Source organism: Artemia franciscana, chromosome 14, assembly GCF_032884065.1.
Source record: "Artemia franciscana chromosome 14, ASM3288406v1, whole genome shotgun sequence".
NCBI lineage: Eukaryota > Metazoa > Arthropoda > Branchiopoda > Anostraca > Artemiidae > Artemia > Artemia franciscana.
The window spans coordinates 12,625,922-12,651,784 of record NC_088876.1 but is presented as its reverse complement, the minus strand read 5'-3'; the positions used below and the strand labels follow the sequence as shown (position 1 = coordinate 12,651,784).

At 37.5% G+C, this 25,863-nt stretch overlaps 1 protein-coding gene across 1 annotated transcript; it reads left to right on the top strand.

Moving 5' to 3' along the window:
* The first annotated feature begins 8,749 nt into the window (after nt 1–8,749).
* LOC136035324 (uncharacterized) lies at nt 8,750–25,465 on the top strand. Its single transcript, XM_065717046.1, has 5 exons — nt 8,750–8,933; nt 10,553–10,734; nt 17,006–18,699; nt 19,464–19,533; nt 24,445–25,465. The coding sequence occupies exons 1-5, from the start codon at nt 8,818–8,820 to the stop codon at nt 24,534–24,536; spliced, it is 2,154 nt and encodes a 717-aa protein (XP_065573118.1). The 5' UTR covers nt 8,750–8,817; the 3' UTR covers nt 24,537–25,465.
* Nucleotides 25,466–25,863: the final 398 nt, after the last annotated feature.

The following is a 25,863-nucleotide window of genomic DNA, read 5'->3' as shown; positions in this document are numbered from 1 at the left end:
GGGTTTTCGAGAAGGTAAGATACTGGAGGTCCTAGCCTTTTGTGATGTTAGTGGGTAAATTTAAGTAAAGAATTAGTTTCGAATCTCAATATATTTTTTTGTCTCAACCTACAAACTTAACTAACAAATTATTCCTTGAGAATTAAAATTCATTGATCCAGAGAAAATGGTCTTTTATTTAGTTTATAAATGAAAACTTTTCAATTCAAAACTTTTTTTTCTCGAGATTTATAAATATAAATCAAGATGGGTCTGCTGTCAAAAAGTTTGAGAAAATTCAGGTTACACTATAAAACCCAACAATATAAGGAGAGGAGAAGCCATGGAGGGTTGCAAAAGGAATTTTCACTTATAATGCAAGAGCCTATGCTATGACGCATCAATGTCATCTCTATTAGTACCGTATTAATAAACAAAAAAAAATATTCAGAGACGGGAGGAAGGGCCAAGAAGAAATTTGTCCCTGAGGCCCAACATTGGGATTCTGTGGTTCTACTGGTGGCGTGAAAAACCGACAAAAAATCGAAACAGATCCATGGGTAAATGGCTAAGTTATATTCACATATGAGAGCTGAATCACCCAGTTAAATAATGAGCAATGATTAAATAAAGAACATCACTGAATAGGGCTTTGAAAAAAGTTTTTTTTTTTCAAATTGCATAGTAGAATTAAATATGAACTCTTTTAAACCCCGCGAGAGTCAAAAATTGTTGGCTCGAAGAAGTCACCTTTGTGACCATCAATTTGAAACGTAATCATAGCATTGAGCCGACAGCCTCATTCAAAAAGAGGTATTGGAAACGATTTTGTCTTCAATATTCATTAAATATAAAAAAATAAGTTTTTTTTATAACTGAAAGTAAGGAGCGACATTAAAACTTAAAACGAACAGAAATTATTCCGCATATGAAAGGGGCCACCCCCTCCTCAACGCCCCACTCTTTATACTAAAGATTGCCACTTTGTCGCAACTCTACTTTTTAAAGTAATAAAAAATTTCGCGTCTTTATACAAAACTTGCTTAGTAAAAAAAATCATCTTTCTTCTGGCAAAAAATTAAAAAAATCTACATTTTTGTAGGTGGAAGCTTAAAACTTCTACATCAGGGTTGTCGGATATGTTGAATCTAATGGTTTGATTTTCATTAAGATTCCTTGACTTTTAGGGGATGTTTCCCCCTTTTTCGAAAATCAGGTAAATTTTATTAGGCTTATAGCTTTTGATACATAACACTAAACTTAATGAATCTTATATATTTGGAATCAAACAGTTCGTGGTAACGAACTGTAGTAAGGAGCGACCCGGCTCAATAGTAATCAAAACTCTAAAAAGTTGAATTTTGATATCAATAGCTACATCAAAAGAATCGCATTTTAATGCTGATTTTAAATATATAAGTTTCATCAAGTTCAGCCTTACCCATCAAAAGTTACGAGCCTGAGAAAATTTGCCTTATTTAAGAAAATAGTGAGAAACACCCCCTAAAAGTCGTAGAATCTTAACAAAAATGACACCATCAGATTCAGCGTATCAGAGAACACTACTGTAGAAGTTTCAAGCTCCTATCTACAAAAATTTCGTATTTTTTGCCAGAAGACAATTCACGGGTGCGTGTTTATTTGTTTTTTCTTTTTTCTTTTTCCCAGGGGTCATCGTATCGACCAAGTGGTCCTAGAATGTCGCAAGAGGGCTCATTCTAACGGAAATGAAAAGTTCTAGTGCCCTTTTTAAGTGACCAAACAAATTGGAGGGCATCTAGGCCCCCTCCCACGCTCATTCTTTCCCGAAGTCAACGGATCAAAATTTTGAGATAGCCATTTTGTTCAGCATAGTCGAAAATTATAATAACTATGTCTTTGGGGATGACTTACTCCAGCACAGTCCCTGGGGGAGGGGCTGCAAGTTACAAACTTCGACCAGTGTTTACATATAGTAATGCTTATTGGGAAGTGTACAGACGTTTTCAGGGGGATTTTATTTTGTTTGGGGGTGGGGCTGAGGGGAGGGGGCTATGTTGTAAGATCTTTCCTTGGAGGAATCTGTCATGGGGGAAGAAAAATTCAATGGAAAGGGCGCAGGATTTTCTAGCATTACTATAAGAAAACCATGAAAAATAAACATGAAAACGTTTTTTCGAATGAAAGGAGTAGCATTGAAACTTAAAACGAACAGAGATTATTACGCATATGAGGGGTTTTAAAAATACTTTAGCATAAAGAGCGAGGTATTTAGGAGGAGATAAATACCTCGCTCTTTAAGCTAAAGTATTTTTTTGTAATTTCAACTATTTATTCTACGGCCTTTCTGATTCAAGGGTCATTCTTAAAGAATTGGGACAAAACATACGATTTAGTGTAAAGAGCGAGGTATTAACGAGGGTACAAACCCCCTCGTATACATAATAAAAATATAAGATTATGAAAGTTTGTTACGTAAGTTAATTCTTAAGTTACGTATATTTTTTACTAATAAAAACGTTCGTTAAAAATTAAAACTTCTAGTTGCCTTTTTAAGTAACCGAAAAATTGGAGGGCAACTAGGCCTCCTTCTCCACCCCTTATTTCTCAAAATCGTCTGATAAAAACTAATGTTTTTACGTGTGCCCATAAATTAGAATTTTTCAGGCAAGCATTCATTTCGTCTGCAGGGGTTAATCTAGGTATTATAGGTAATGTTTGCCTGAAATCTCCCGCAAGCAATATTAATGTGCTGCCAAAGGGTTTCGACTTCCCTTGCAAATCTTTCAAGCATTGATCCAGAGCCTCGAGCGATTTTTTGTGTGCCATTGTGCACTCATCCCAAATAATAAGTTTGCATTGCTGCAATACTTTACCCGTCCCAGATGATTTGGAAATATTGCACGTGGGAGTTTCTGTAGAATGCAAATTCAGAGGCAATTTCAAAGCGGAATGAGCAGTTCTTCCACCAGGCAGCAATGTTGCGGCTATTCCAGACGACGCAATTGCCAACGCTATATCATTTTTTGATCGAATTGATGCCAGAATCAGTTTTATCACAAACCTTTTACCAGTACCTCTTGGCGCATCCAAAAAGAAAATTTCTCCAATGTTGTTATCGACACAATGCATTATCGTACCATAAATGTCTTTTTGTTCCGACGTTAACTTGGAAATGTAATTTTGTACATACGACAATAGATCAATCGTACTGTAACTTTGTTCACGATCCAATTCTACACATGTCGAAACAGCAGCGATACGGTTAGGTGAAGGCATTCCCAAATCCTGAAGAGGTTTGTTTGCCATACGTACGCACAAATCTTCTATAATAACTAAAGTGTAGTTATAAATTTCTGATGTAAAATCAAAAGTCATATCTGACGTCTCTAACTGTTTTCGATGGAGTATATCCTCGGACATTTTTGACTTATATTTTTCGCATAACTCTGTAGGAGCTGATGGAGAGCAAGTTGTTAAAATGATGCCAAACAATGCACGAATTTGACTTGGAGTTGACGTTTCGCGCGCGTCATTGATGCAGTTATCCCAGTGTTGGTCATTCTCCAATAAATTCAGAGCTTGGCATGCACTACGGTAAGTGTCATGTATAGTACCGTTTACAGTTCCCAAATACTCAAAGGATGTCGGACCGGGTACATTCACCAAAGCAGGCGTAGAAAGGAGCATTCATGTTGATTGGGGTGAACGGTGTAGAGTCTTCCTATCGTGGTATCTTTGAAGATGGTAGGTTGGCCGTCGACTGACTTACCCTGTTTTCGACGTTCAAATACTTTATTTTTAGTATTCCACGTGTAATACGAAGGCACTTCAGTATACAGCAGTTTTTTTGCAAAAGAATCATTTTTGCATAGCAAAAAGAAAGCGGTTAACTTTGTATCCGGTGGATTCAGGGCTCTTTGTTGCACGTTGGTTTCCGAGAAATAAACACGTTGACCATTCTGTAAATGTACCGCTAAGTGAACAACAGCTGGACTACGTTCATGTATCGGAAATGAAAGAATTCGCCAAACAGCTTCATTACTGCTTATGTATCTTCCAGCCTGATATTGTACGATTTCGTCGATATCTTTGATTTCGGGCTGCAAGCCAAAAACTGCCATGTCACTGCCTTTGTTGACGTATTTACATATGTATTTGATTGCCTTTACGGAGTTACAGTTTTCAACGTTTATGTGTGCATTAAATGTTTTTGACAATAATGGGGAATATGGAACAACCCACTCGTTATCTACTTCGATGGTGGTACCGTTACGCTTCTTTATTATTGCTGTTTTACCGCCATCTTCAGTAGATCTTCTTCTATATTGTGGGTAACCATCATTGCCAGTAATTGTTTTGGATACTAAAAGTCGAGGATATTTCTTTTTGCACCTCCCTTTGGCCATGCATGGTGAATTTTCGTTCAGTGAACCGCAAGGTCCAAGTATCATATTTTTTACAATAATATCATGTAACCCCTTATCGACATTTTCATCAGGTATTTCAGCGGAAATCACATCATCAATTTCGTTCGAAGTAATTTTTTATGTAGCCAGATTAGTATATGTGCGTGTGGCAAACCTCGTTTTTACCATTCCACTGAGTACATCCAGCATCGCACTAACCCAAACACTTCAAGTTTTACTATGTAGTTTATCAGTGATTTCAACTTTTGCCTGAAGACACGGGCCGTAATGTCATGTCTATGAACCGCCGATTGTCCTTGAAGTAAAAGCTGTAGTATCTCGTCCCAAGATTGATTACATGTAAATGTAATAAATAAATCTGGACGACCATAGAGACGAACTTACGCAATAGTATCATGAGCATATTCATGCATATGACGGGGACTGCCAGCATATGACGAAGGTAAAATTGTTATTCTTCCAACGTTTGTGGTATTGCCGTCATTTACAACTGCATCTTGCAAATGAATGTATTGTTCAGAGCGGAGCTTGGTCTGATTCAGGCAGATATATAGCAAACGTTCTGATTCAATTTTAGCATACATATCAACGACGTATTGTTGAAACAATTCATGGCATTTTAAAATATAATTTTCTTCATCCTGCCGAATCATTAGTCTATAGGAATAATAATGCATTGCACTGCATTTCTTATTCATTTCTTTGTTAGTGGCTGGATTCATCAATTTAATATTAAAGTGATAGCCGTCGTCTCCATCCCAAAAAATGATAGGATATTGTAGGGCATCGTAGCATCGATGAGTTTCAGCAATTCTTAACAACTGAGCGTTTCGCTTATGAAGAATAATATCTCGAGGTAAAAACTGATCACCGACCATAACGATTGCCACTTCGTCGATAAGTTGGGGCATTGTATCTACGCACATGTTGGCCAGGAGGCGTTTTGTCAGCGGAAATAACAATTTTATGCGTATCAGTAGGCATCAAATCGATGGCTGTTTTGAACAGACGCACTAAATTATTATTTTCGTGGAAAAGATGTTGCAATTGGGAAACGATTGTCCTTTCAACGTTGGGAGAAATTTCGCAAAGTGCATTCAATTCCGAATTTCTATCACTGATGAAGTAAAATTGTAAAAATTTATGATTCTCGCCTGAGAATGGTAGAAGTGACCCTGCTCTATGTTAAATTTGCCCTTTTACTTTGAAAGTGGACATAAATTGATCTGGATTTTCGATTTGGGCTCCAAACGACGTCATTTGGAAACATGAGTTATATTTTCTGATTTGTGATAAAAAACGCTTAGATTCTGACGTAGTTCCAGTAAGGAAAGTCTTCAATGGCTCTAGTGGTGCAGCCAATAGAGGAAGTTTAACTTTTCCTGAGGCGCAACACATTCCCATTGTTTCACCATTGAATTTCAAGGCCTTGCAATAGGGACAAATTTTAGACATAGTCCCGATTTGAACACATCTACTCAAGCTATAATCATCGACTGGGCTGTACCTGAATGCCAGGCGATAACTTTCAGGTTGCTCTGATTCCTTGGCACGCTTTCTTTTCTTACTTTCTCTATCAGCAGCAAGCCTGATTTCTTGCTGTTCTTGTGATTCCTGGGCACGCCTTCTTTTTTCACTTTCTCTTTTAGCACCAAGTCTGGTTTCATGTTGCTCTGGTAGTTCCTCGGCATGCCTTCTTTTTTCACTTTCTCTTTTAGCAGCAAGTCTGGTTTCACGTTGCTCTGGTAGTTCCTCGGCACGCCTTCTTTTTTCACTTTCTCTTTTAGCAGCAAGTCTTGTTTCGCGTTGCTCTGGTAGTTCCTCGGCACGCTTTCTGTTCTTTCTTTCTCTATCAGCCTCAAGCCTGTTTTCTGGCTGTTCTTTTGATTCCTCGGCACGCTTTCTTTTCTTACTTTCTCTATCAGCAGCAAGTTTTTTGGCATAGACTCTTTGAGCATCTTCCTCGGCTGTTGCCATTGTAAGTTCATCAGTCATTTTACAGTTAAACATTAATAGATTTCTCCGTGAACGCATATCTTAAATACCTTTAATGACGTCACCGTCATAACAAAAATGACGACAACTAACTTCATAAAGTCAGTCAACACACAAACATGACGTCACCCGACAGACCCACACACACACAGACAACTTATTCTGATATATATAGATTTCTTTTTCAGGAGTGATCGTATCCACCCAGTGATCCTAGAATGTCGCGAGAGGGCTCATTTTAACGGAAATTAAAAGTTCTAGTGCTCTTTTTAAGTGACCAAAAAAATTGGAGTGCACCTAGGCCCCGTCCCACGCTCATTTTTTTCCAAAGTCAACAGATCAAAATTTTTAGATATTCATTTTGTTGAGCATAGTCGAAAAACATAATACCTATGTCTTTGGAGACGAATTACTCCGCCACAGTCCGCGGAGGAGGGGCTGCAAGTTATAAACTCCGACCAGTGTTTACATGTAGTAATGGTTATTGGAAAGTGTTCAGACATTTTCAGGGGAACTTTTTTGGTTGCAGGGGTTGAGGGAGGGAGTTACGTGGAAGGATCCTTCCTGGGAGGAATTTATCATGGGGGAAGAGAAATCCCATGAAGAGGGTGCAGGATTTTTTAGTATTATTTAAAAAAAAACAATAAAAAAATAAATATAAAAAAGTTAACGAACAAAAATTATTACGCATATGAGAGATTCATCTCCTAAATACCTCGCTCTTTGCGCTAAAGTACTTTTAGTAATTTTAACCATTTATTCTACGGCCTTTCTATCATTCTTACAGAATTGGGACAAAACTTAAGCTTTTATCTAAAGGGCAAGTTATTAACAAGGGGGCAAACCCCCTCCTATACGTAATAAAAATATACAAATATAGAAGTTCATTACGTAAGTTAATTCGTAAAGTATGTATATTTTTCACTAATAAAAACGTTCGTAAAAAATTAAACGTTCTAGCTGCCTTTTTAAGTAACCAAAAAATTGGAGGGCAACTAGGATTCCTCCCTCACCCCTTTTTTTCTCGTCCGGTCAAAACTAAGAGGAAGCCATTTAACCAAGAAGAAAAATTGATATGCAAGTTTCGGTTTCAAACAGTTCGTGGTAACGAACTGCTGTAAGGAGTGACCCAGCTCAATAGCAACCGAAACTCTAAAAGACCGAATTTTGATACCAGTAGCTACATGAAAAGAATTGTATTTTTATGTTCATTTTAAATATATAAGTTCCATCAAGTTTAGTCTTACGCACCAAAAGTTACGAGCCTGAGAATTTTTTTAGAAAATAAGGGGAAACATCCTCTAAAAGTCATAGAATCTTAACGAAAATCACACCATCTGATTCAGCGTATCAGAGGTTTACTGTAGAAGTTTCAAGCTCTTATCTACAAAAATGTGGAATTTTGTATTTTTGCCTCAAGACAGATCATGGTTTATTTGTTTTTTTTTTGCTTTTTTTCCAGGGGTGATTGTATCGTCCCAATGGTCCTAGAATGTCGCGAGAGGGCTCATTCTAACGGAAATTATAAGTTCTAGTTCCCTAAGTTCTAGTTCTAATTTCTTTTAATGATTTATGCGCGGTGTGCCAAAATCAAAACATTCATTAATTTACAAACGTTCAGAAATCAAATATATAAAAAAGAAGTTTTTTCAACTGCAAGTAAGGAGCAACATTAAAAGTTAAAACGAACAGAAATTATTCTGTATATACAAAGGGTTGTCCCCTCCTTAACGTCCTGCTCTTTACGCTAAAGTTTGACTCGTCGTTACAGTTCTACTTTTTAAAACAATAAAAAACTCTAATGTAAAGAGCGAGGCGTTGAGGAGGGGACAACCCCTTTTATATAAGGAATAATCTCTGTTCGTTTTAAGTTTTAATGTCGCCCCTTACTTGCAGTTAAAAAACTTATTTTTTTATATATTTAATTACTCTCAAGAGTATATTTGGATGTGACCCAAGTTCATAAGCATGCATTGAAGTCATTTTAGTTCTTAAGCACTTTGCGAGAATCTTACTTTGTGGAAGTGAAGCATCTGACCATCTTTAGAGAAAAATCTAAATTACATGTCACAGGTAATCTAACGATCGAACCGGTGGACCACGACCATGATTCTGGCTGCGTCTGCACTCCCTCCCCCCCCCTCACAAAATTGGCGCTAATGATCAATTGGCTAAAGATCGAATGGAAAGAAAATACCTAAGTTCTATATAAATTAAAAACGGTGTCATGTCCCACATTATTGAAATAATTAATAATTAATCAATTCTGTTATATTTTTGTTTGATCTCCCAACCTTGGTCTTAACGCTTTGCTTCTCTGAAAAAGTAAACGTTGTAACAACGATTCTTGACATTGCTTGCGCACTGGATTATCCAGCATGTATGCAATTGTGTGGTGAATCGTTTAGTGAAGTAATAAGGTATATACTGAGGAATGGAGAGAGTTGAAAGAAAAGAAACACAAACTGAGAGGAAAGTAGAGTCCAAAGAAGGAGAGAAACCTGTAGTAAAGGAGAGAACGGAAGAACGAATACCGGAAGAAGCACTAAGGTACAAACTTATATTTGGCCCCTAGGGGTGGGGGCTAGGATGCAAGAGTATTGACAAGTGTTGAAGGAAAATCGAATGGTATTTACTTCTTTATTATTAAAATGTTACTTGAACAAAAAGGAATCTTGTAAAAAGCCGGGATATACTTTAGCGTGAACACCCATCCCTGAAAGTTTTATTTTCCTAACCTAACCCCTTCCTGAGATAGCGAGAAGTCACAACTAGAATTTTAAATAGTGAAAAGGTCCAATACTTAGATAGCCCTTGGGACAGGGGCAAGGAAAAGGGGACTGTTCAATCTTTGGTGTAGTTGACTCAAAATTTTTGCTGCGAGTCAAATATTCTGCTGTGGTATAAGGAGGGTGTTGTAGAACGCTCAGAAATGGGCTAAAACAGATTGTTCTCAATCGGTTACATTTTGATCCAGCTGTGATGAATCACCCACTATGCCAAGATTCCCATTGTCTCCCAAGAGCATACTCTGGAAACCAAACAGGCATAAACCACAAGATGTTATGAGCACCTCATTTTTCAAATTATTTATAGGAATATTAATACTTAGTGTTGGTAGGGGAATGGGCTTAACAGTTTTCGTCTCCAAACCAGTAAAAAAAAATGTTTGCACTATAAGCTCCTATGAGACCGTTATCCATGGTGAAGTAGTAGGATAAAAAAAAACAAAAAAAAAACAAACAAAAAAACAAAAAAAAAAAAGATGCAGCCAGGCTGTCAGGGTGGCGTATTTAAAAAATGACTGAAGATATTGACTTAAGGGGATTGAATTAAATCGAAGACACTTATACATCAGGGCTATCAAAATACGATACCTTCAGTATCTTGGGAACGGAAATTAATAGCCTAAGAGATTATATTGAAATTGCAGGTATTGGAGGGAGGCCGAATGGATTTTAATCTGATTTTTCTTAGGGGGGAGGGCAGGGTAAGTCGAAAGACTGTATAACCAAGTCATTGAAATAATGTCTGAAATGTCTTGGGAATGGCTTAGGAGACAACGTTGAGCATCAGGTACAGATTAGAATGAAAAGCGAGTAAGGCAAGGGAATTAAAAGTTGGTACTGGGGGAGGGGGAACGGTAAAATGACTTATTTCCATTTCTAACAAAATAACCTTTTGCATCGCAAACTCATATGAGACTTATTATTCATTCACGATAAATCACTAAGAAAAATCAAAGACAAAGACCTGCGCTGTCAGGTTGTCATAATGGCTTATCTGTAATATCTTAGGAACAGCTTAGAATATCAAGATTAAACTTTAAGGGAATATTGAGGGGATCCAATTCAAGAACACAAAAAGCCCGTCATCTAAAACACTACTTTATCATGTTGCTGCCGACCAACCTTGTCAATTTTGTTGTTTTCTAGCAACTCTACAGTTGACAGGCTGAGTTTGAAGTTAGAAAAAAAGAAGAGAATAGGTCAATTTAGACGGATGGCCATTTGCTAGTAAAAAAAAAAAGAACAAAATCTGAAGCAAGCAGCCAATATTAAGCTAATGAAACGCTGATTAATGCTCAATTCTTAAAAATAAACGTCAATGAAACCTCTAAAAAATACTGCTATGCTGTTTTTGGATTTATAGTTGTTTCCCATTTTAAGGCCGATAACCGACCAAGGTGTGCTTGAAAGAACTCTGGATTATCTATCTTCTGCAGCCCAAAATGTGCCACAATCAGCTGGAGCGATTGCAGAAGGAACAAGAGACCAGTTTGGAAATGTAGTTCATGCTGTGCAGGAAATCGGAGCATCTGCACAACAGCAAGCAAGTGGGCTGACAAGAGGTATTATTTGTTATCCCTATCCTATTCAACTGTTTACAACTAATCACATTATAAGTTTTAGAATTGAAATATATAGCTAGTGTAGCTGGAATTTATGCGGAAATTGATGGATCCTATCTTTTGATAAGAAAATGTAAAAGCTGAGGTCTCAGTTCTATCATCGACACAACTTATTGATGGAACTGAGTGGGTAGCCCTATTTACGTTTAACTTAAATTATTTTATATGGAACAGGCTTGCGCACTGGATTTTAGCATGTGATCTGCTCTTATTCATGCGTAGCCTACGTATTTAGAACTGAAAACAAATAAGGCTTCGGAATATAAGTAAAGAAACAATGACTTTAGTTAAACAGCAATCCAAGATTGACTTTTTTGCCCATTGCACTTTCTTATTTATAATCAGTTTAAGGAGAACCCGTGGGCCTAAGAGACATCACTAAGGGTAAGTTTCCTCTTATGGGGGGGGATGAATTCTGTCCGCTATATGGTAATTTTTACTTACTGCTTCACCGATACTAGTAGATGTTTCGATAAAATTGTGGGGAAGTTGGCAAGTTTTCAAGACGCTGATATGCCAGTTTTAAGCTCATATTTGTAACTAGTGGTTTCAAATCCCCTCCTAAATGCCAACTTTGCGGAACATCAAGCACCATCTGTGAAATGTGTACTGTTGTCTTCTGGACCAGCCTTAAATTTTCCTTTTTTTTCTTTTTTTCTTTTTTGATCAGTGAAGCTCTATTAGTTTTTGGTAGAATTGCAAGGCTAGGAGACAAAACCTCCTGTTAACAAAATTTCGTCTAGTTTTCCGAAGGAAATAACTTTTATTAACAAAATAGCATAAAAAAGAAAGAATACAAAACTTGTCTTAGACTTTTTGAAAACAATCTTAAAAGTCCATCTGGAAACCACGAATTCCGACTATTAGTTGTGACTTTTTTACAAAATGTTTGATTTCTGCTGAGTTTTCTGAAATTTCTTATGCTTGTTTTTGAGCCAAGAACTCAACTGAAACAGCTGTAATCTAGCTGTAATGGAGGTCATGGATGGGGAATTTCCAGAATCAGTAGGCTCTAGTAGTCTCGCTAAGAGATAGAGATAAGGAAAATCTTCTCTGTTAGGGGAATCATCAAACGAAAAACACTCTTTGAAAATTTGCAATAATCCTAGTAACTTTTTGGAAAAAATAGAAATCGTACCCTATTTACTATATTTAAACAGAAAGAAAAACGAAGCTGTCCTAACTTCAAAAGTTGACTTCTTTGGTATCATTCAGCATCGGATTCTGGTATATAATGTAAAATTATCTTTTAATGCTTCTCTAGTTTTCTCTGAAATAGTTTTTGAAAGCTCTATATAGCCTAGAATTTTCATATTCCAATTTTTATCAGTTTTGGTTCGGATAGAATTTTCGGGATTTTGGTATGCATATACGGCTCTGTTCTAGAAGTAAGCGAAATGAGGCAAGTCTAGCTGTGACATAACTCTCAGGTGCGAGTAACTAGATGGGTTTCCAGAATCGTGTCATTTGCCCATCTAACAGAACGGGTTCTCACCCCTTGTCTCTATTTAACTGGTAGCAAAAGCTAATTTCTTTTTGGACGCAGTTGCGTCCAATTGTGTCCAAACATTTTTATGCAATCCTAAAAGTGCTCATGCCAGATTTACCTCTCACTCCGTTGGACTATGCGTAATTCTACTTTTTAGTCGATATCGGATGCGATGTATGTGGGATGCTATGTTAGGCCTTTTAGGTTTCCAGACAGGAGTCATTTGGCAATAGCAAGATATTTTCTATCGAAGTGATCCAGGAATATGAGTAGGCTCAAGAAAAAAAAAATATTATAGGAGAGTGAACAGCTCCAAAATCCTGGTGTCACCCGCATCTGTTTAAAACGTGATAAATTGAAGGGGCAAATGTCTAGTCAAAAATAAAACTGACTTACAACGTAAGTGAAAAATAAAGTTAGAAATTATAAGTTACGAAAGGAACTCTGTCAGGTTTACCAATTAAAAAAAGATAAATAAATAAATAAAAATCTCATTAAAAAATCTTACCGAAAGTGACCCTTTTACGGTTTGGTTTTCAGCCCTTTGTTGCCGATTGTCAAACAGATCGTGTAAGTAAGGAGCAACCTAACAGTGAGATAAAATTACTAAGTAGAATTTACGCTGATACGCTCGGCGTATCAGATGCGTTTTGAGATGCGCATCTACTTCTTACGAGGCACGAGAGATTGAATCTGATTGGAATAATTTGTGCCTTCCGTCCCAAAGGCTACCAGATCTTAAGCACTTTACAGCAAATTAAAATACGTGCTATTCAGCTAGATGCTGTGATTTCTTAATTTTTTGCATAAAATTTTCCAAGGAAATGCAAAAACCTTAAAATTAATGTTTTGGTCTTTTCCAAAATTGCATAAAAATGAGATATTTTCATTTCAAAGATAACGACAAGTTATATAACATTGCCGTATAAATTAACTTTAATTTTGCTAGCTATCAGTTCTGTCAAATCTTAAGTTTTCCAAAAAATCACGCATAGCACCTTTTTTTGTTAGTTTTTGTCTTTACAAGAAGCATAATATAAGCCTCTCCTCCTATTTTTTAGTAGGCCTCTTTTTCAATGGATATTGACATAGACTTTACACCTTAGTAGAACTACTACTAACAACTCACTGAAGCACAGAGCCACCAGAGATAAACACAGCTGCGCATGCTCTTCCTCCACCCCAATATCAATATCCTTTCAAATCTCCCAGGTTCCCTCTTCTAACCCATTCTAAAATGACATGTTTTTCCTTTGGAGACAGATGAATGGCCAAAAAGATTAGTTCTTTGGGAATCTGCCATCCTTTATCCGTAAAACGTATCCTAGACATCTCAACCTTTGTTTCATCATAGCCCTAGAAAAAAGGATAGAGCCATATTTTTCGCCCAGTTTGTTATTTGACATACGGTCAGTCAAACGGGTACCTAAAACTGTCTGAAAGCAATTTCTCTGGAGAAAGTAACAAATCTTTCATTGCCTTTCGAGGTACCCTCGTTTTTGAAACCAGTGACCACTGTCATTATCATAGCTTCCAATATTGAAGACTTGGCTTACAGATCTATTTTTCTATTTTTCAAAACCTTTTCCAACTTAAAAAAAACCTCGACTTAGATCTTTTTACTTTTGACATCTAAACTGTATCCACCATCTTTACCAATAATACTACACAGGTAAGTGAAAATATTCATTTGATTGATCTTCTCGTTATTCAACATCACCTCTTCACCTTCATTTATTCCTAGTCTAAGCAACATAGTCTTATTAACATTAACTTTCAAATCTATTTTTGGACCCTGAGCTCTTAAATTCATGAACTTCGTTAATGTTTTATCTAAGACTCTTAATCCTCTGCATAGTTTCAGTCTAGAAGATTTTTTCCTTCCCAATTTTATTTTGTACTTTCTAATAGCCTTACCATGTTCCATAGGACAGATTCTGTCAAAATAATACTCTTGTTAAATTAGGATAAACAACCTTGGGCAACTCTTGATGCAACATCAAACAAAGTAAAAACTTCACTTCATACATTAACCGCTTCAAAATTATTCCCGTACCGCTAGTCACTTTAGCTTACTTATCTGTTTACCATACAAGGAACGGATTTAAATACTTCTTCTATCGGCTGAGTCAAATACATTTTCTTGTTTCCCAAAATCACCCCTTCACCTTCAGTTCTTCCCAGTTTTAGCAACTAAGTCTTCTGAACTCAAAACCTCCAAAAATTCATTTCTTTTCCTAACATTTTCATGTAAGACGCTCAAATCATCAGCATAATCCAAGTCTATAAGAATTTTATTTTCCCAGTTGATTCCCTACTCTCTCATTGCCTTTGCTTTGCTGCATAGGACAAAGTCCATCAAAATGAGCTTAATGGGAATAGGACGCAGCCCTGCTTAACTCCTGATTCAATAGAAAAACAAAGCTACTAACATAATGTCCTACCTCAACCGCAGCAATTTTATTTTCATACATAGCGCTATATCACTTTAATTTATTTATCTTGTATGACATACAAGGACTTTAGTTAAAGTCTCTACGATCGGCTGAATTAAACACCTGTTCATATTCTATCAAACAGAGGACTAAACGGGTCTGGTGATGCAGACGCTTTTCATTTGATACCTTGTTGGTGAAAGCTTGGGTGACAAATCTTCTCACCTTCCTAAAACCACACAGTTCTTTTCTTAAAACTTCATCTACATCATCTCTTAGCCTAATAAATATCATCGTGCTAAGTAATATTGTTTGGTTTAGAAACTAAGCTAATTCCTCTATAATTGCCACACCCTCGTATCAACATTCTTATAAAGAGATGAAATTAAGGTTGTCGCAAAATCAAATAACTACTCCTTTTTTCAAAAATCCTATTCACAAACTTAACTATTTTATCTTTGATTTCCAATCACCACAAAATTCATTTACCACGCTATCAGCACCTGAGATCCTATGTTCTTTAATTCTTATTGTACTGTCTCTGACCCCACTTCACAAAATAAATCTTTCTTCCCTTCCAAAATGTGTTCATTCTTTTCTAAATAATTTCCTACAACTTATGTTTTAACACATTCTCAAAGATCCTGTCCATCTCTCTTTAACATTCCTTATCACTAATTAAGGCCCAATTCCTATCTTCAACTGGGACAAGTCTAGACTGATTAGTTCCTCTCGACTTCTTAATATGACAAAATTGTACTATTATGTTGTCTGGATGTATCTTCCAAATCCTCAAAAGTTTTACACATCGCCTCCGATTTTACGTTTCCATAGTCTATAATTTTATACCTTACTCTTCTTCCCTTACTTTCCTTTTATTCTCATATGATGTTTCACTCAAGCTTCTTGCACTAAAACCCCTGCTATTTAGTAAACTTTTTTCCTAAAATTATTCCATCGATCTTGTATATTGTCAAAATTTAAACTTCAGTTTTATGTTTAACTGCTCCTGGAAACTTCTCAAATTCTCATCCTAGAGTCTGCCAGCATCATGACTTCCCGGGAGGTAGCTACTCTTCCTAAATTTCAACTGTAGATGCTACTAGATGGTGTTCTTTGCTTTTAACATCAATATCAACACTACTGTATACCCTAGTGTCTTGTTTCGATCCTGCCAGTCTTCGATTTACAGTATCATAATCTGTAATTTTGGTGATCTCACCATTATGTAAACATATGCCGTGTGGTTATAACTAGATGTATACCTACAAAACTGCAGCAGTCTAAAATTGTTATTTTCCTTTCTTACACAAATTCCCGTAAGATATGGTACCATCTCTCCCTATTTCTACCAGCCTGAGCATTGAAATCCCCTCAAGAATATCATATTTCTTCATGAGATGACTATTTGCTACTGTAACATTACTTTTATATTAATATTACCTTATATTAATGCCTTTCCAACCTAAGCAAGACATAGAAGCTTCCTTATTCGTCATGAGCCCTATTCCCTGCCTGTATACCCATTCTTCTTACCTAAATAAATAAATTCTATTTTACCTAATTTCGCGTCTCCTAATGCTGGAAGACGAGTTTCTGAGACTCCCTAACTTCAGTTCAAAACGTCTGAATTGGCCAGTAAAAATATCAATACGATAGTTGATTTTAAGTGTTGTAAGGTTCCTAGTCTTAATTTTTTTATTACTAAAGTTATTGAAATGCTTATGGTCTCTAGAAAAGCAGTCGGTCCCATCACCGCATTTCAGGGACTAATACATCTTCTCAAGGCCTACGCATAGCGCTCAAGCCGGCTTGCAACTGGACTGCGAGAAGTCCACTGGACCTCCAGTTGGATGGAGATTTTGACCAACCCTCTGCTTATCTTGTTCACTGCGCCGTTTTCCAGTCTTGGCAATACTCTTCTATCAACAAGAGTCCACATCCTTCAGTAAAAAATCTCAAGTCTATTACCTCTGAAGTATTATATATTCATGCCTACAAATATTATACTGAATTGGGAAGCCAGCCATAATAGGTAACATAGCAAGGAAGAGGCTACTCATCCCAAAAAAGTCCACCCCACAAAAAAGCAGAGCCCAGAGGAACTATCGGTTCATCAAAACCTAGCGCAATGCTGTGTCACTTACTAACATCTTGTCGGTATCTCTTCGAATTAGATTCACCGTTTTCTTTACTAATTCCGCTTTTGATCGTGTTTAAACTAAAGATTATTTAGTCTAAGCTATTTCTTTTTTTACGCTACTTCACCATTACACTTTTCTTGCAGGTATTGTTGGCTCAGCTCACGACGCTTGGGATCTTACAAAAGACTTGGCAAGCGCTGGTGTGGAAATCACAGAACAGAAGTTAGGTGGCTTAGTTGAAGGAAGCAAACAGATTGCTTCTTCAGGATTAGAGCGGGCAAGAGCTGCTACTGGAGCACTTTCCAACGCTGCTTCAGAAACAGCACATAAAGGCTCTGAATATATAAGTAATGTTACAAAAAGTGTGCAAGAAAGAGCTGGATCAACAGTTGAATCAGCAAAAAGTACTGCAAGTAATGCTGCTGAGAGTTCTGGTGAAGTTGCTGAGAACCTTGGTCGTATGACTTTAGATAAAACCCAAGAAGCTTCAGAAGGAGTAACAAGTCTTACAAATAGAGCTAAAAATGTTGCAGGACAAGGGTATCATACTGCTATGGATACGGCTGAGGGTGCGGTGAACACAGCAAAAGGAACAGTGCAAGGTGCTGCCAATTTAGCTCAACAAGGCTGGGGAAAAGCAAGAGACTTAACTGGTCAAGCTTTTGAATATATAACACATTTAGGTGGTCAAGCTGCTGAGCAGGGGCAACAAATTGCAGAAAAAGCATCAGAACAGACAGCAAAAGCTGCTGATACTGCCAAAGAAGCTGGGCGTCAGGCTGCAGAAAAGGGGCAAGACTTAGCAAAACAAGGCAAACAGCAAGCTGGCCAAGCAGTGAGTGCAGCCCGTGATATTGGTAGTAAGGTATATGAACAAGGTAGAGAAGCATCACAAGTTGCAGCGGAAAAGGCTCAACAAGGAATTGAACAGGGAAAGGAAGTGTCAAGTGAAGCAACCGAACAAGCAAAACGATGGGCTGAACAAGCTGCTGAGAAAGGGCGAGAAACTACACAAGCTGTCTCTGAAAGAGCAAGGAAAGCAGCAGAACAAGGAAAAGAGTTTGGAAAGCAAGGGGCTGAAAAGGGCAAAGAGTTTGCCGAAGATATTCAAGAAAAGGGAAAGGAAGGTATTGAAAAAGGGAAAGAAGCTGCTGGTCAGGCCACCGAAAAAGGTCGTGAACTTAGTGAATATGCAAAAGAAACCACTCAGAGAGGTATTGAGAAAGGTCAAGAAGCTGCTGGAAAAGTATCTGAGCAAGGTAAAGAATCAGCCCAGAAGGCCAAAGAATCGGCTGAACAAGGAATTGGGAAGGGAAAAAAGTTGGCCGAAAATGTAACAGAAAAGGGCAAAGACTGGGCAAGTCAAAAATCGGAAAAGGGTCAAGAAATGGCAAAACAAGGAAAGGGAATCATTGAACAAGGTGCAGAAAGAGGAAAAGAGGCAGCAAAAAGGACTGCTGAACAAGGAAAGGAATGGGCCGGTCAAAAAGTAGAGCAAGGCAAAGAAGGAACGGAGCAGGCCAAGGAATATATTCAACAAGGAACACAAAAGGGAAGAGAGCGGGCAGGGCAGAAAGTAGAAGACGGCAAAGAAGCAACTGAGGAGACTGACAAGAATGTTCAAGAAGGAGCCCAACAGGGTCAAGAGGCCACTGGGAATGCCGGACAAAAAGGGATGCAGTGGACAACTCTTGCTGCGGGAAAGCTTAAAGAAAGTGCAGACAAGGCAAGAGAATTAGCTGAAAATCGAGTTGAAAAAGAAGAACAATCACGTGAAGAAGCAAGTCAGAGAGAATCTGAAGGTCAAGGACAAACACCTAGATACGAAAGCCGACAGGTAAGAACGAGGAAAACTTGTATTTGATCTGTAGATTAGTCCATAAAAGATGAGCAGGAAACTTAATCTGGAATCTTAAAAAAATTAAGGGTGGTAGAATGTTTCCTATGAAAATCTGCGGCAAAGGCAGAGGCAGCGGCAAAGGCAGCTGCTATGCTAGGTAATCAAGGGTGCACCAGAAATTCTCAAAAAAATTATTCATATTAAAATGGGATCATAATATTCATAATAAAGTGCTGCAGCAAAGGCAGCTGCTATGCCAGGTAATCAAGGGTGCACCAGAAGTTCTCAAGAAAACTATTCATAATAAAATGAGATCATAATATTCATAATAAAATGCTGCAGCAAAGGCAGCTGCTATGCTAGGTAATCAAGGGTGCACCAGAAGTTCTCAAGAAAATTATTCATAATAAAAATGAGATGAAGTAATTTTCAGTCAGAAACTGCCAAAACGAAAGCTAGTCGATTTTATATGGGGAGCTCTAGGCAAGTCAATTGGCAAAAATAAAATTTTTCTAAGAATAAAGCTACTAAAAAGAATACGATAAGCCATTTCAAAACTAAGTTTAAGAACAAACTAACTAACACGTTAAGTGAATAGAACGGGCAAATTAACATGACGGACACGCTGTCAAATCAACCTGTGACTTGACAGACTTCAGTTATTCAGACATCGGTCATTTCAATCCTCAATGTAATAGTTCGTGTCAGTTGAAAGTCAGTGCTTTGAAGCTTTACTATTATGTCCTTTTTTCCATTTTTAGGAAGGATTTCACAGATGGGTTCCACCTGAAGCACCGAAGGAAGGCAGTTACTCGACCATTGTGAGAGAAGGTTAGTAACACCACCCTGTATCGTTGCTCTCAAAGCGAAAAGCCGCATCTCTCTTCATAATTCGCACGGGAGATGAAAAATATTATTTTTAGGCTAAAGAAAACTGCTATAAATATAAAACAAATTCTTTGTGAGGCTGAAAGTGTCATCAAACATGTTGCTTTTCATTAAACAAAATAAAAAACGTCTTTTATACCTTAGTATATCAACATTTTTGGGCACTTCGAACATATTTTTATTTCTACTTCTTGTTTTTGTACCGGTATAACTGGGATTAATGCTAGTTATGCATTAAAATTCCAGATCGCCAAATAGGTTATTACTGAAGTAAAATATAATCAAAGGTTTCACGCAGAAAGTCCTTAAATTTGCATGAACAATAAGTATGATGTCTTGAAAAAACTGCACGTTTTATCCTTGTTTTTATAGCACAATCACAAATTCTGTTGGTCGGTCGGTCCCGGTTTTGCTACTTTAGGCACTTCCAGGTAAGCTAGGACGATGAAATTTGACAGGCGTATCAGGGACCGGACCAGATTAAATTAGAAATAGTCGTTTTCCCGATCTAACTATCTGGGGGGGGGGGGGGGGGAAGTGGGGGCCCGTTAATTCGGAAGAATAGAAAAACTGAAGTATTTTTAACTTACGAACGGTTGATCAGATCTTAATGAAATTTGATGTTTGGAAGGATATAATGTCTCAAAGCTGTTATTTTAAATCCCGACCGGATTTGGTGACATTGGGGGGGGGGGGGGGTTGGGAGGGGAAATCCTAAAATCTTGGAAAACACTTAGAGTGGAGGGTCGGGTTGAAACCTGGTGGGAAAAATAAGCACAAGTCCTAGATACATGGATGACATAATCGGAACGGATCCGCTCTCTTTGTGGTAGTTGGGGGGGGGGGTCTTAATTCTGAAAAATTAGAAAAAATGAGGTATTTTAAACTTACGAACGGGTGATCGGATCTCAATGAAATTTGATATTTAGAAGGATATCGTGTCTCAGAGCCCTTATTTTAAATCCCGACCGGATCTGGTGAAATTGGAGGGGGGGTTGGGAGGAGGAAACCTAAAACTTGGAAAAGACTTAGAGTGGAGGGATCGGGATTAAAATTGGTGGGAAAAATAAGCACAAGACCTAGATATATGATTGACATAACCGAAACGGATCCGCTCTCTTTGGGGTAGTTGGGGGGGGGGGGGTTGATTCTGAAAAATTAGAAAAAATGAGGTATTTTTAACTTACTAACAGGTGATCGGATCTCAATGAAATTTGATATTTAGAAGGATATCGTGTGTCAAAGCTCTTATTATAAATCACGACCGGATCTGGTGACATTGGGGGGAGTTAGGGGTGGGGGAGCCTAAAATCATGGAAAACGCTTAGATAGGAGGGATCGGGATGAAACTTGGTGGGAAAAATAAGCAGAAGTCTTAGATACGTGACTTACATAATCTGCTCTAGCAGCGGATCTGCTCTATTGGGGGGGAGGGGGTAATTCTAAAAATTAGAAAAAAATGACTTATTTTTAACTTACGAAGGAGTGATTGGATCTTCATGAAACTTCATATTTAGAAGGACCTTGTAACTCAGATCTCTTATTTTAAATCTCAACCGGATCCAGCGTCGTTGGGGGGGGGGACCGGAAATCTTAGAAAATACTTAAAGTGGAGAAATCAGGATTAAACTTGATGGGAAGAATAAAAACCTTTCTAAGATACGTGGCTGACAACCGGACCGGATCTGCTCTCTTTGGTGGAGTTGGAGTGGGGGGGTAATTTTGAAAATTGAGGTATTTGTAAAACGAAAGGGTGACCAAATCTTAATTAAATTTGATATTTAGAAGGATCTTGTGCTTTAAACCTCTAATTTTAAATTCCGACCAGATCCTGTGACATTGGGGGAGTTGGAAGGGGAAACCGGAATTCTTGGAAAACGTGAAAATTGGGGTATTTTTATCTTACGAATAGGTGATCGGATCTTAATGAAATTTGATATTTAGAAGGAATTCATGTCTCAGAGCTCTTATTTCAAATCCCGACTAGATCTTTTGACATTGGGAGGAGTTCGAGGGGGAAATCTTGGAAAACACTTGGAGTGGAGGAATCGGGATGAAGCTTGGTGGATAGAATAAGCAAATGTCCTTGATACGTGATTGACGTAACCGTACCGGATTCGCTCTCTTTGGGGTTGTGGGGGGGAGGGGTTCAGTGATTTGGCGAGTTTGGTGCTTCTGGACGTGCTAGGACGATGAAAATTGGTAGGCGTGACAGGGAGCTGCACAAATTGACTTGATAGGGGAGTTAATTCTGAAAAATTAGAAAAAATGACGCATTTTTAAATTACGAAGGAGTGATCGGATTTTCATGAAACTTCATATTTAGAAGTGACTCAGATCTCTTATTTTAAATATCAACCGGATCCAGTGTAATTGGGGGGGCAGTTGAGGGGAACCGGAAATCTTAGAAAATACTTAAAGCGGTGATATCAGGATGAAACTGGATGGGAAGAATAAAAACCTGTCTAAGACACGTGACTGACATAATCGGACCGGATCTGCTGTCTTTGGTAGAGTTGGGGGGGGGGGATTTTGAAAATTGAGGTATTTGTAACTTACGAAAGGGTGACCAGATCTTAATGAAATTTGATATTTAGAAGGGTCTTGCGCTTTAAAGCTCTAATTTTAAATTCTGACCAGATCCTGTTACTTTGGGGGGAGTTGGAGGGGGAAACCGGAATTCTTGGAAAACGTGAAAATTGGGGTGTTTTTATTTTACCAATAGGTGGTCGGATCTTAGTGAAATTTGATATTTAGAAGAAATTCATGTCTCAGAGCTCTTATTTCAAATCCGGACCAGATCTTTTGACATTGGGGGGAGTTGGAGGGGGAAATCTTGGAAAACGCTTGGAGTGGAGGAATCCAGATGAAGCTTGGTGGATAGAATAAGCAAATGTCCTTGATACGTGATTGACGGAACCGTACTGGATTCGCTCTCTTTTGTTGAGTTGGGGGGAGGTGTTCAGTGATTTTGTGAGTTTGGTGCTTCTGGACGTGCTAGGACGATGAAAATGGGTAGGCGTGTCAGGGAGCTGCACAAATTGACTTGATAAAGTCGTTTTCCCAGATTCGACCACCTGGGGGGCTAAAGGGAGAGGAAAAACTAGAAAAAATTAGGTATTTATAACATACGAGTGGGTGATCGGATCTTAATGAATTTTGATATTTAGAAGGACATCGTGACTCAGAGCTCTTAATTTAAATCCTGACCGGCATTAAGCCTCTTATTTTCCTTTTAAATCAATCTATTGATTCCTAGAATTTTGCTAGAACTCATACCATATGATCTCTTGGCTCTTAGCTCTTCTTGCCTCGTCACAAGTGCCATATGAGCTCTTAGCTCTTGTTCACCTAATATTTTTTACAATTCCTTTGAATTTTCTTTTTCTCCCAATTCAAAACTGCATTCAACAGGAAACAATGTGAGGACATGGAATTGATAATTGTCAACAAGACAATGATGTCCCTGGCTGACAGTGTAATCGAATGAGGTACTTCTTAAAATAGCAAAACTGATGGAAAGAAAAGCGTGTCAATTTCGAAAAGAAATCCAGCGATGGAAGCTAGGGTAGTTGTAGTCTTCAAACCATTTATGCTAATAAACGTTGTATGTTTTGTTTTTAGCTATTTGTTGGTTTTTTTTCTGGGGACCATTGTCTAAAATTTGCGGTAATGGAATATCGGAAGAAGGCCAGAATACTGTTGAGAATCAATATTAAGATTGCTTCAATACTGTCAAGAAGCTATTTATATAACCAAGTTATATAGGTAACACTACCGCAGGGTTCTGCTTTCACCCCTAAACATACGCGATCCAATCAAGACGAAGTTACTATAAATCTATTGCATAGTGGAACGCTAACGGTGATAGACCATTACCTAGTTGTACTCCAGCTATTAAGAGGGGATATCCGTGCTTTTTGCAGGGGAAGAGGAACCTGAGACCAGACGCAAGGGGGTTCTCTAAGAAAGATCCAACAAATCAATACGAAGGGGGGAATTCATAAACGCTAGCTTTTTGAAAAAAAAGCAAAGGAAAATAATATCACAAATATATGGGAACTAATGCATTCCTGAAACATTCCCTTTTCTTGCTCAGGCTTGATTTTTGTCGTGAACGCTCAAATCACAAAAACAATGTAAAATTTCTAGCGTTTATCACAATACTTCGAGAATTATAGGACTCAATTAGGTGCAATCCATTTAAAGTGTAGCTGTTTTGAAAGACCCTCGGTAAATAAAATCGCTTTTGATTGCAAATTGCCCGTACTTCCTGTACTTTATGCACTCAGGAGAGCACAGACGATGCACTCAGGAGAGCACAGGAGGACTACGAGTTAATAGAATTACTTTAGAGTAATACAAATTCTTTAAAAAATAAAACATAGTACACGTGAATATCCTATTAAAATGATTGGCCTCAATTTGGATCCATTATTGGAAATGATTGATCTCAACCTAAAACCTTAAATTTTAGGTAAGGAACCTCCTTTTGGACTCTGTTGTGTATATACTTTCATTTGCCAATAAAGTATGGTCTGCCTAAAAGACCCAAAAACTAAATAGGTTTGAGACCCTGGACTGCTTAATTACAAATTACTCACACTTACGATTACAAATCACTCAGGAGAGCACAGACTATTGTCTCAAAATAATTTCTTTTCGCTTAGTATCACCCTTCACGTTCATTTGATTCGTTTTTAAGGGTCCAAGACCAGATGTTTGTTCAATTCTACCTTCTTATGTATAAACAGGGTAATTTGATTTTTTTTTTCAATATTCTTTGTACTCTATTTCGTCCTTTTTCGCTATTTCAGGACCTCTGTTTCACCCTATTTTTGCACTCTTTTTCAGGACCTCCTGAAGCTCAGCAGGATACAAGAAAACAAACAGAAATAACCCAACCAGCTCAGCAGCCGTGGGAAACCTTCAAACGCCCATCTTAATTTTCTAGTTAGATATTCTCTTTTAATTTTGGGAAATGTTAGTTTCCAATGCTACAATTAATGTTCATAGCAATGCCATAATAGATTATTAAATCTTTTGTTTATAAATTAGGGTAAAAACAAATAATATCTTTTGTTTATAAATTAGGGTAAAAACAAATATCTTTTTGTTAAAAATGGTGTCTTAGAAACCAAATAAAAGCAGATGCGCCTGAAGTTTCTAGAAAAAAAATGAAATGCTTTAGATTCAAATCCCAATTCATTAAGGCATTTTTATAGCGAATAGCTTAATTAAAAAAATGACTAAAACAAGAAAAGTATTTGAGAATAAGTGGGATTTTAAAAATGGACTAAACAATAAAACACAAAATTGCCGAACGATTTCTTCAATTTGAGTTTTTGATACTTCGAATTTAGTTATTAACTGGCTGTGATTTGAAATCTTGCCATCGTCAAAGATTAGGTTAACGTTTCAGAAGCCAAATGTGACGAAGTCCACTTTATATTTAGAGCTTTCTTTAGCGTGAAAGCGCTGAAACAACAATTTTATAAGGGCATTTCAACACTAAATGGTTCTTTAGAAATACATTAAACCAAAGTCATTTTTGTAAAGTAGTTAAGATTCTTCAACCAAAAAACATTTAACAACCACTAAAATTTATGCGATTATTCAACCTTCATGGTCGGTGAATGAAAACCAAAAAACCCTTTGGAGTTTCTCCGCCTTTTATCATGGTCTAGATTAAAATTGCCACTGAGGGGTGCAAATGTGGCTACTCATGTTTTAGTACGTTCGACAAAAACCTTGATGCCTATTTTTATTTTGATGGCTTATTCGTATGTTGCTCGTGATATATTTTCCATAATTTTGTTTTTATTATTGACGGTTTTACGATTATATGAAATTAAACGTTCTTTTGTGGTAAAAATTGTCTTCTTTTATCTCAGAAAAGTAATAGGTTGAAACTAAGGATATTTTTAGTTGAGAGCGCATAATATATATTTTACTGCATTACGACAGTGCTTATGGAGGCTACTACTGAAAAGGATTTCCGCAACGAACCGTGAATTAGCGGCAAAAACTGACCAGCCGCAAAGAACCATATGAAAGTGAAGCTGGCTTGTAAGACAAGGCTAGTAAAAAGTGTGCCGGCTAGTCGCGAATCACGAGTGAAAAAGCAATTTAGTTAAAAATTGAACACGATTCCTTCGCTAGTCACTCAAACAGTTCATGGTAACGAACTGTAGTAAGGAGCGACTCGGCTCAATAGTAAACGAAACTCTAAAAAACGGAATTTTGATACTAAAAGATACATCAAAGGAATTG

Excerpts from the sequence above, each read along its gene's own strand:
- LOC136035324 (XM_065717046.1), top strand. The coding sequence starts at position 8,818 with ATGGAGAGAGTTGAAAGAAAAGAAACACAAACTGAGAGGAAAGTAGAG. Across the intron at positions 10,735-17,005 it reads AGCAAGTGGGCTGACAAGAG|GTATTGTTGGCTCAGCTCAC; the intron begins GTATTATTTGTT and ends CTTTTCTTGCAG. Across the intron at positions 19,534-24,444 it reads CTCGACCATTGTGAGAGAAG|GACCTCCTGAAGCTCAGCAG; the intron begins GTTAGTAACACC and ends ACTCTTTTTCAG.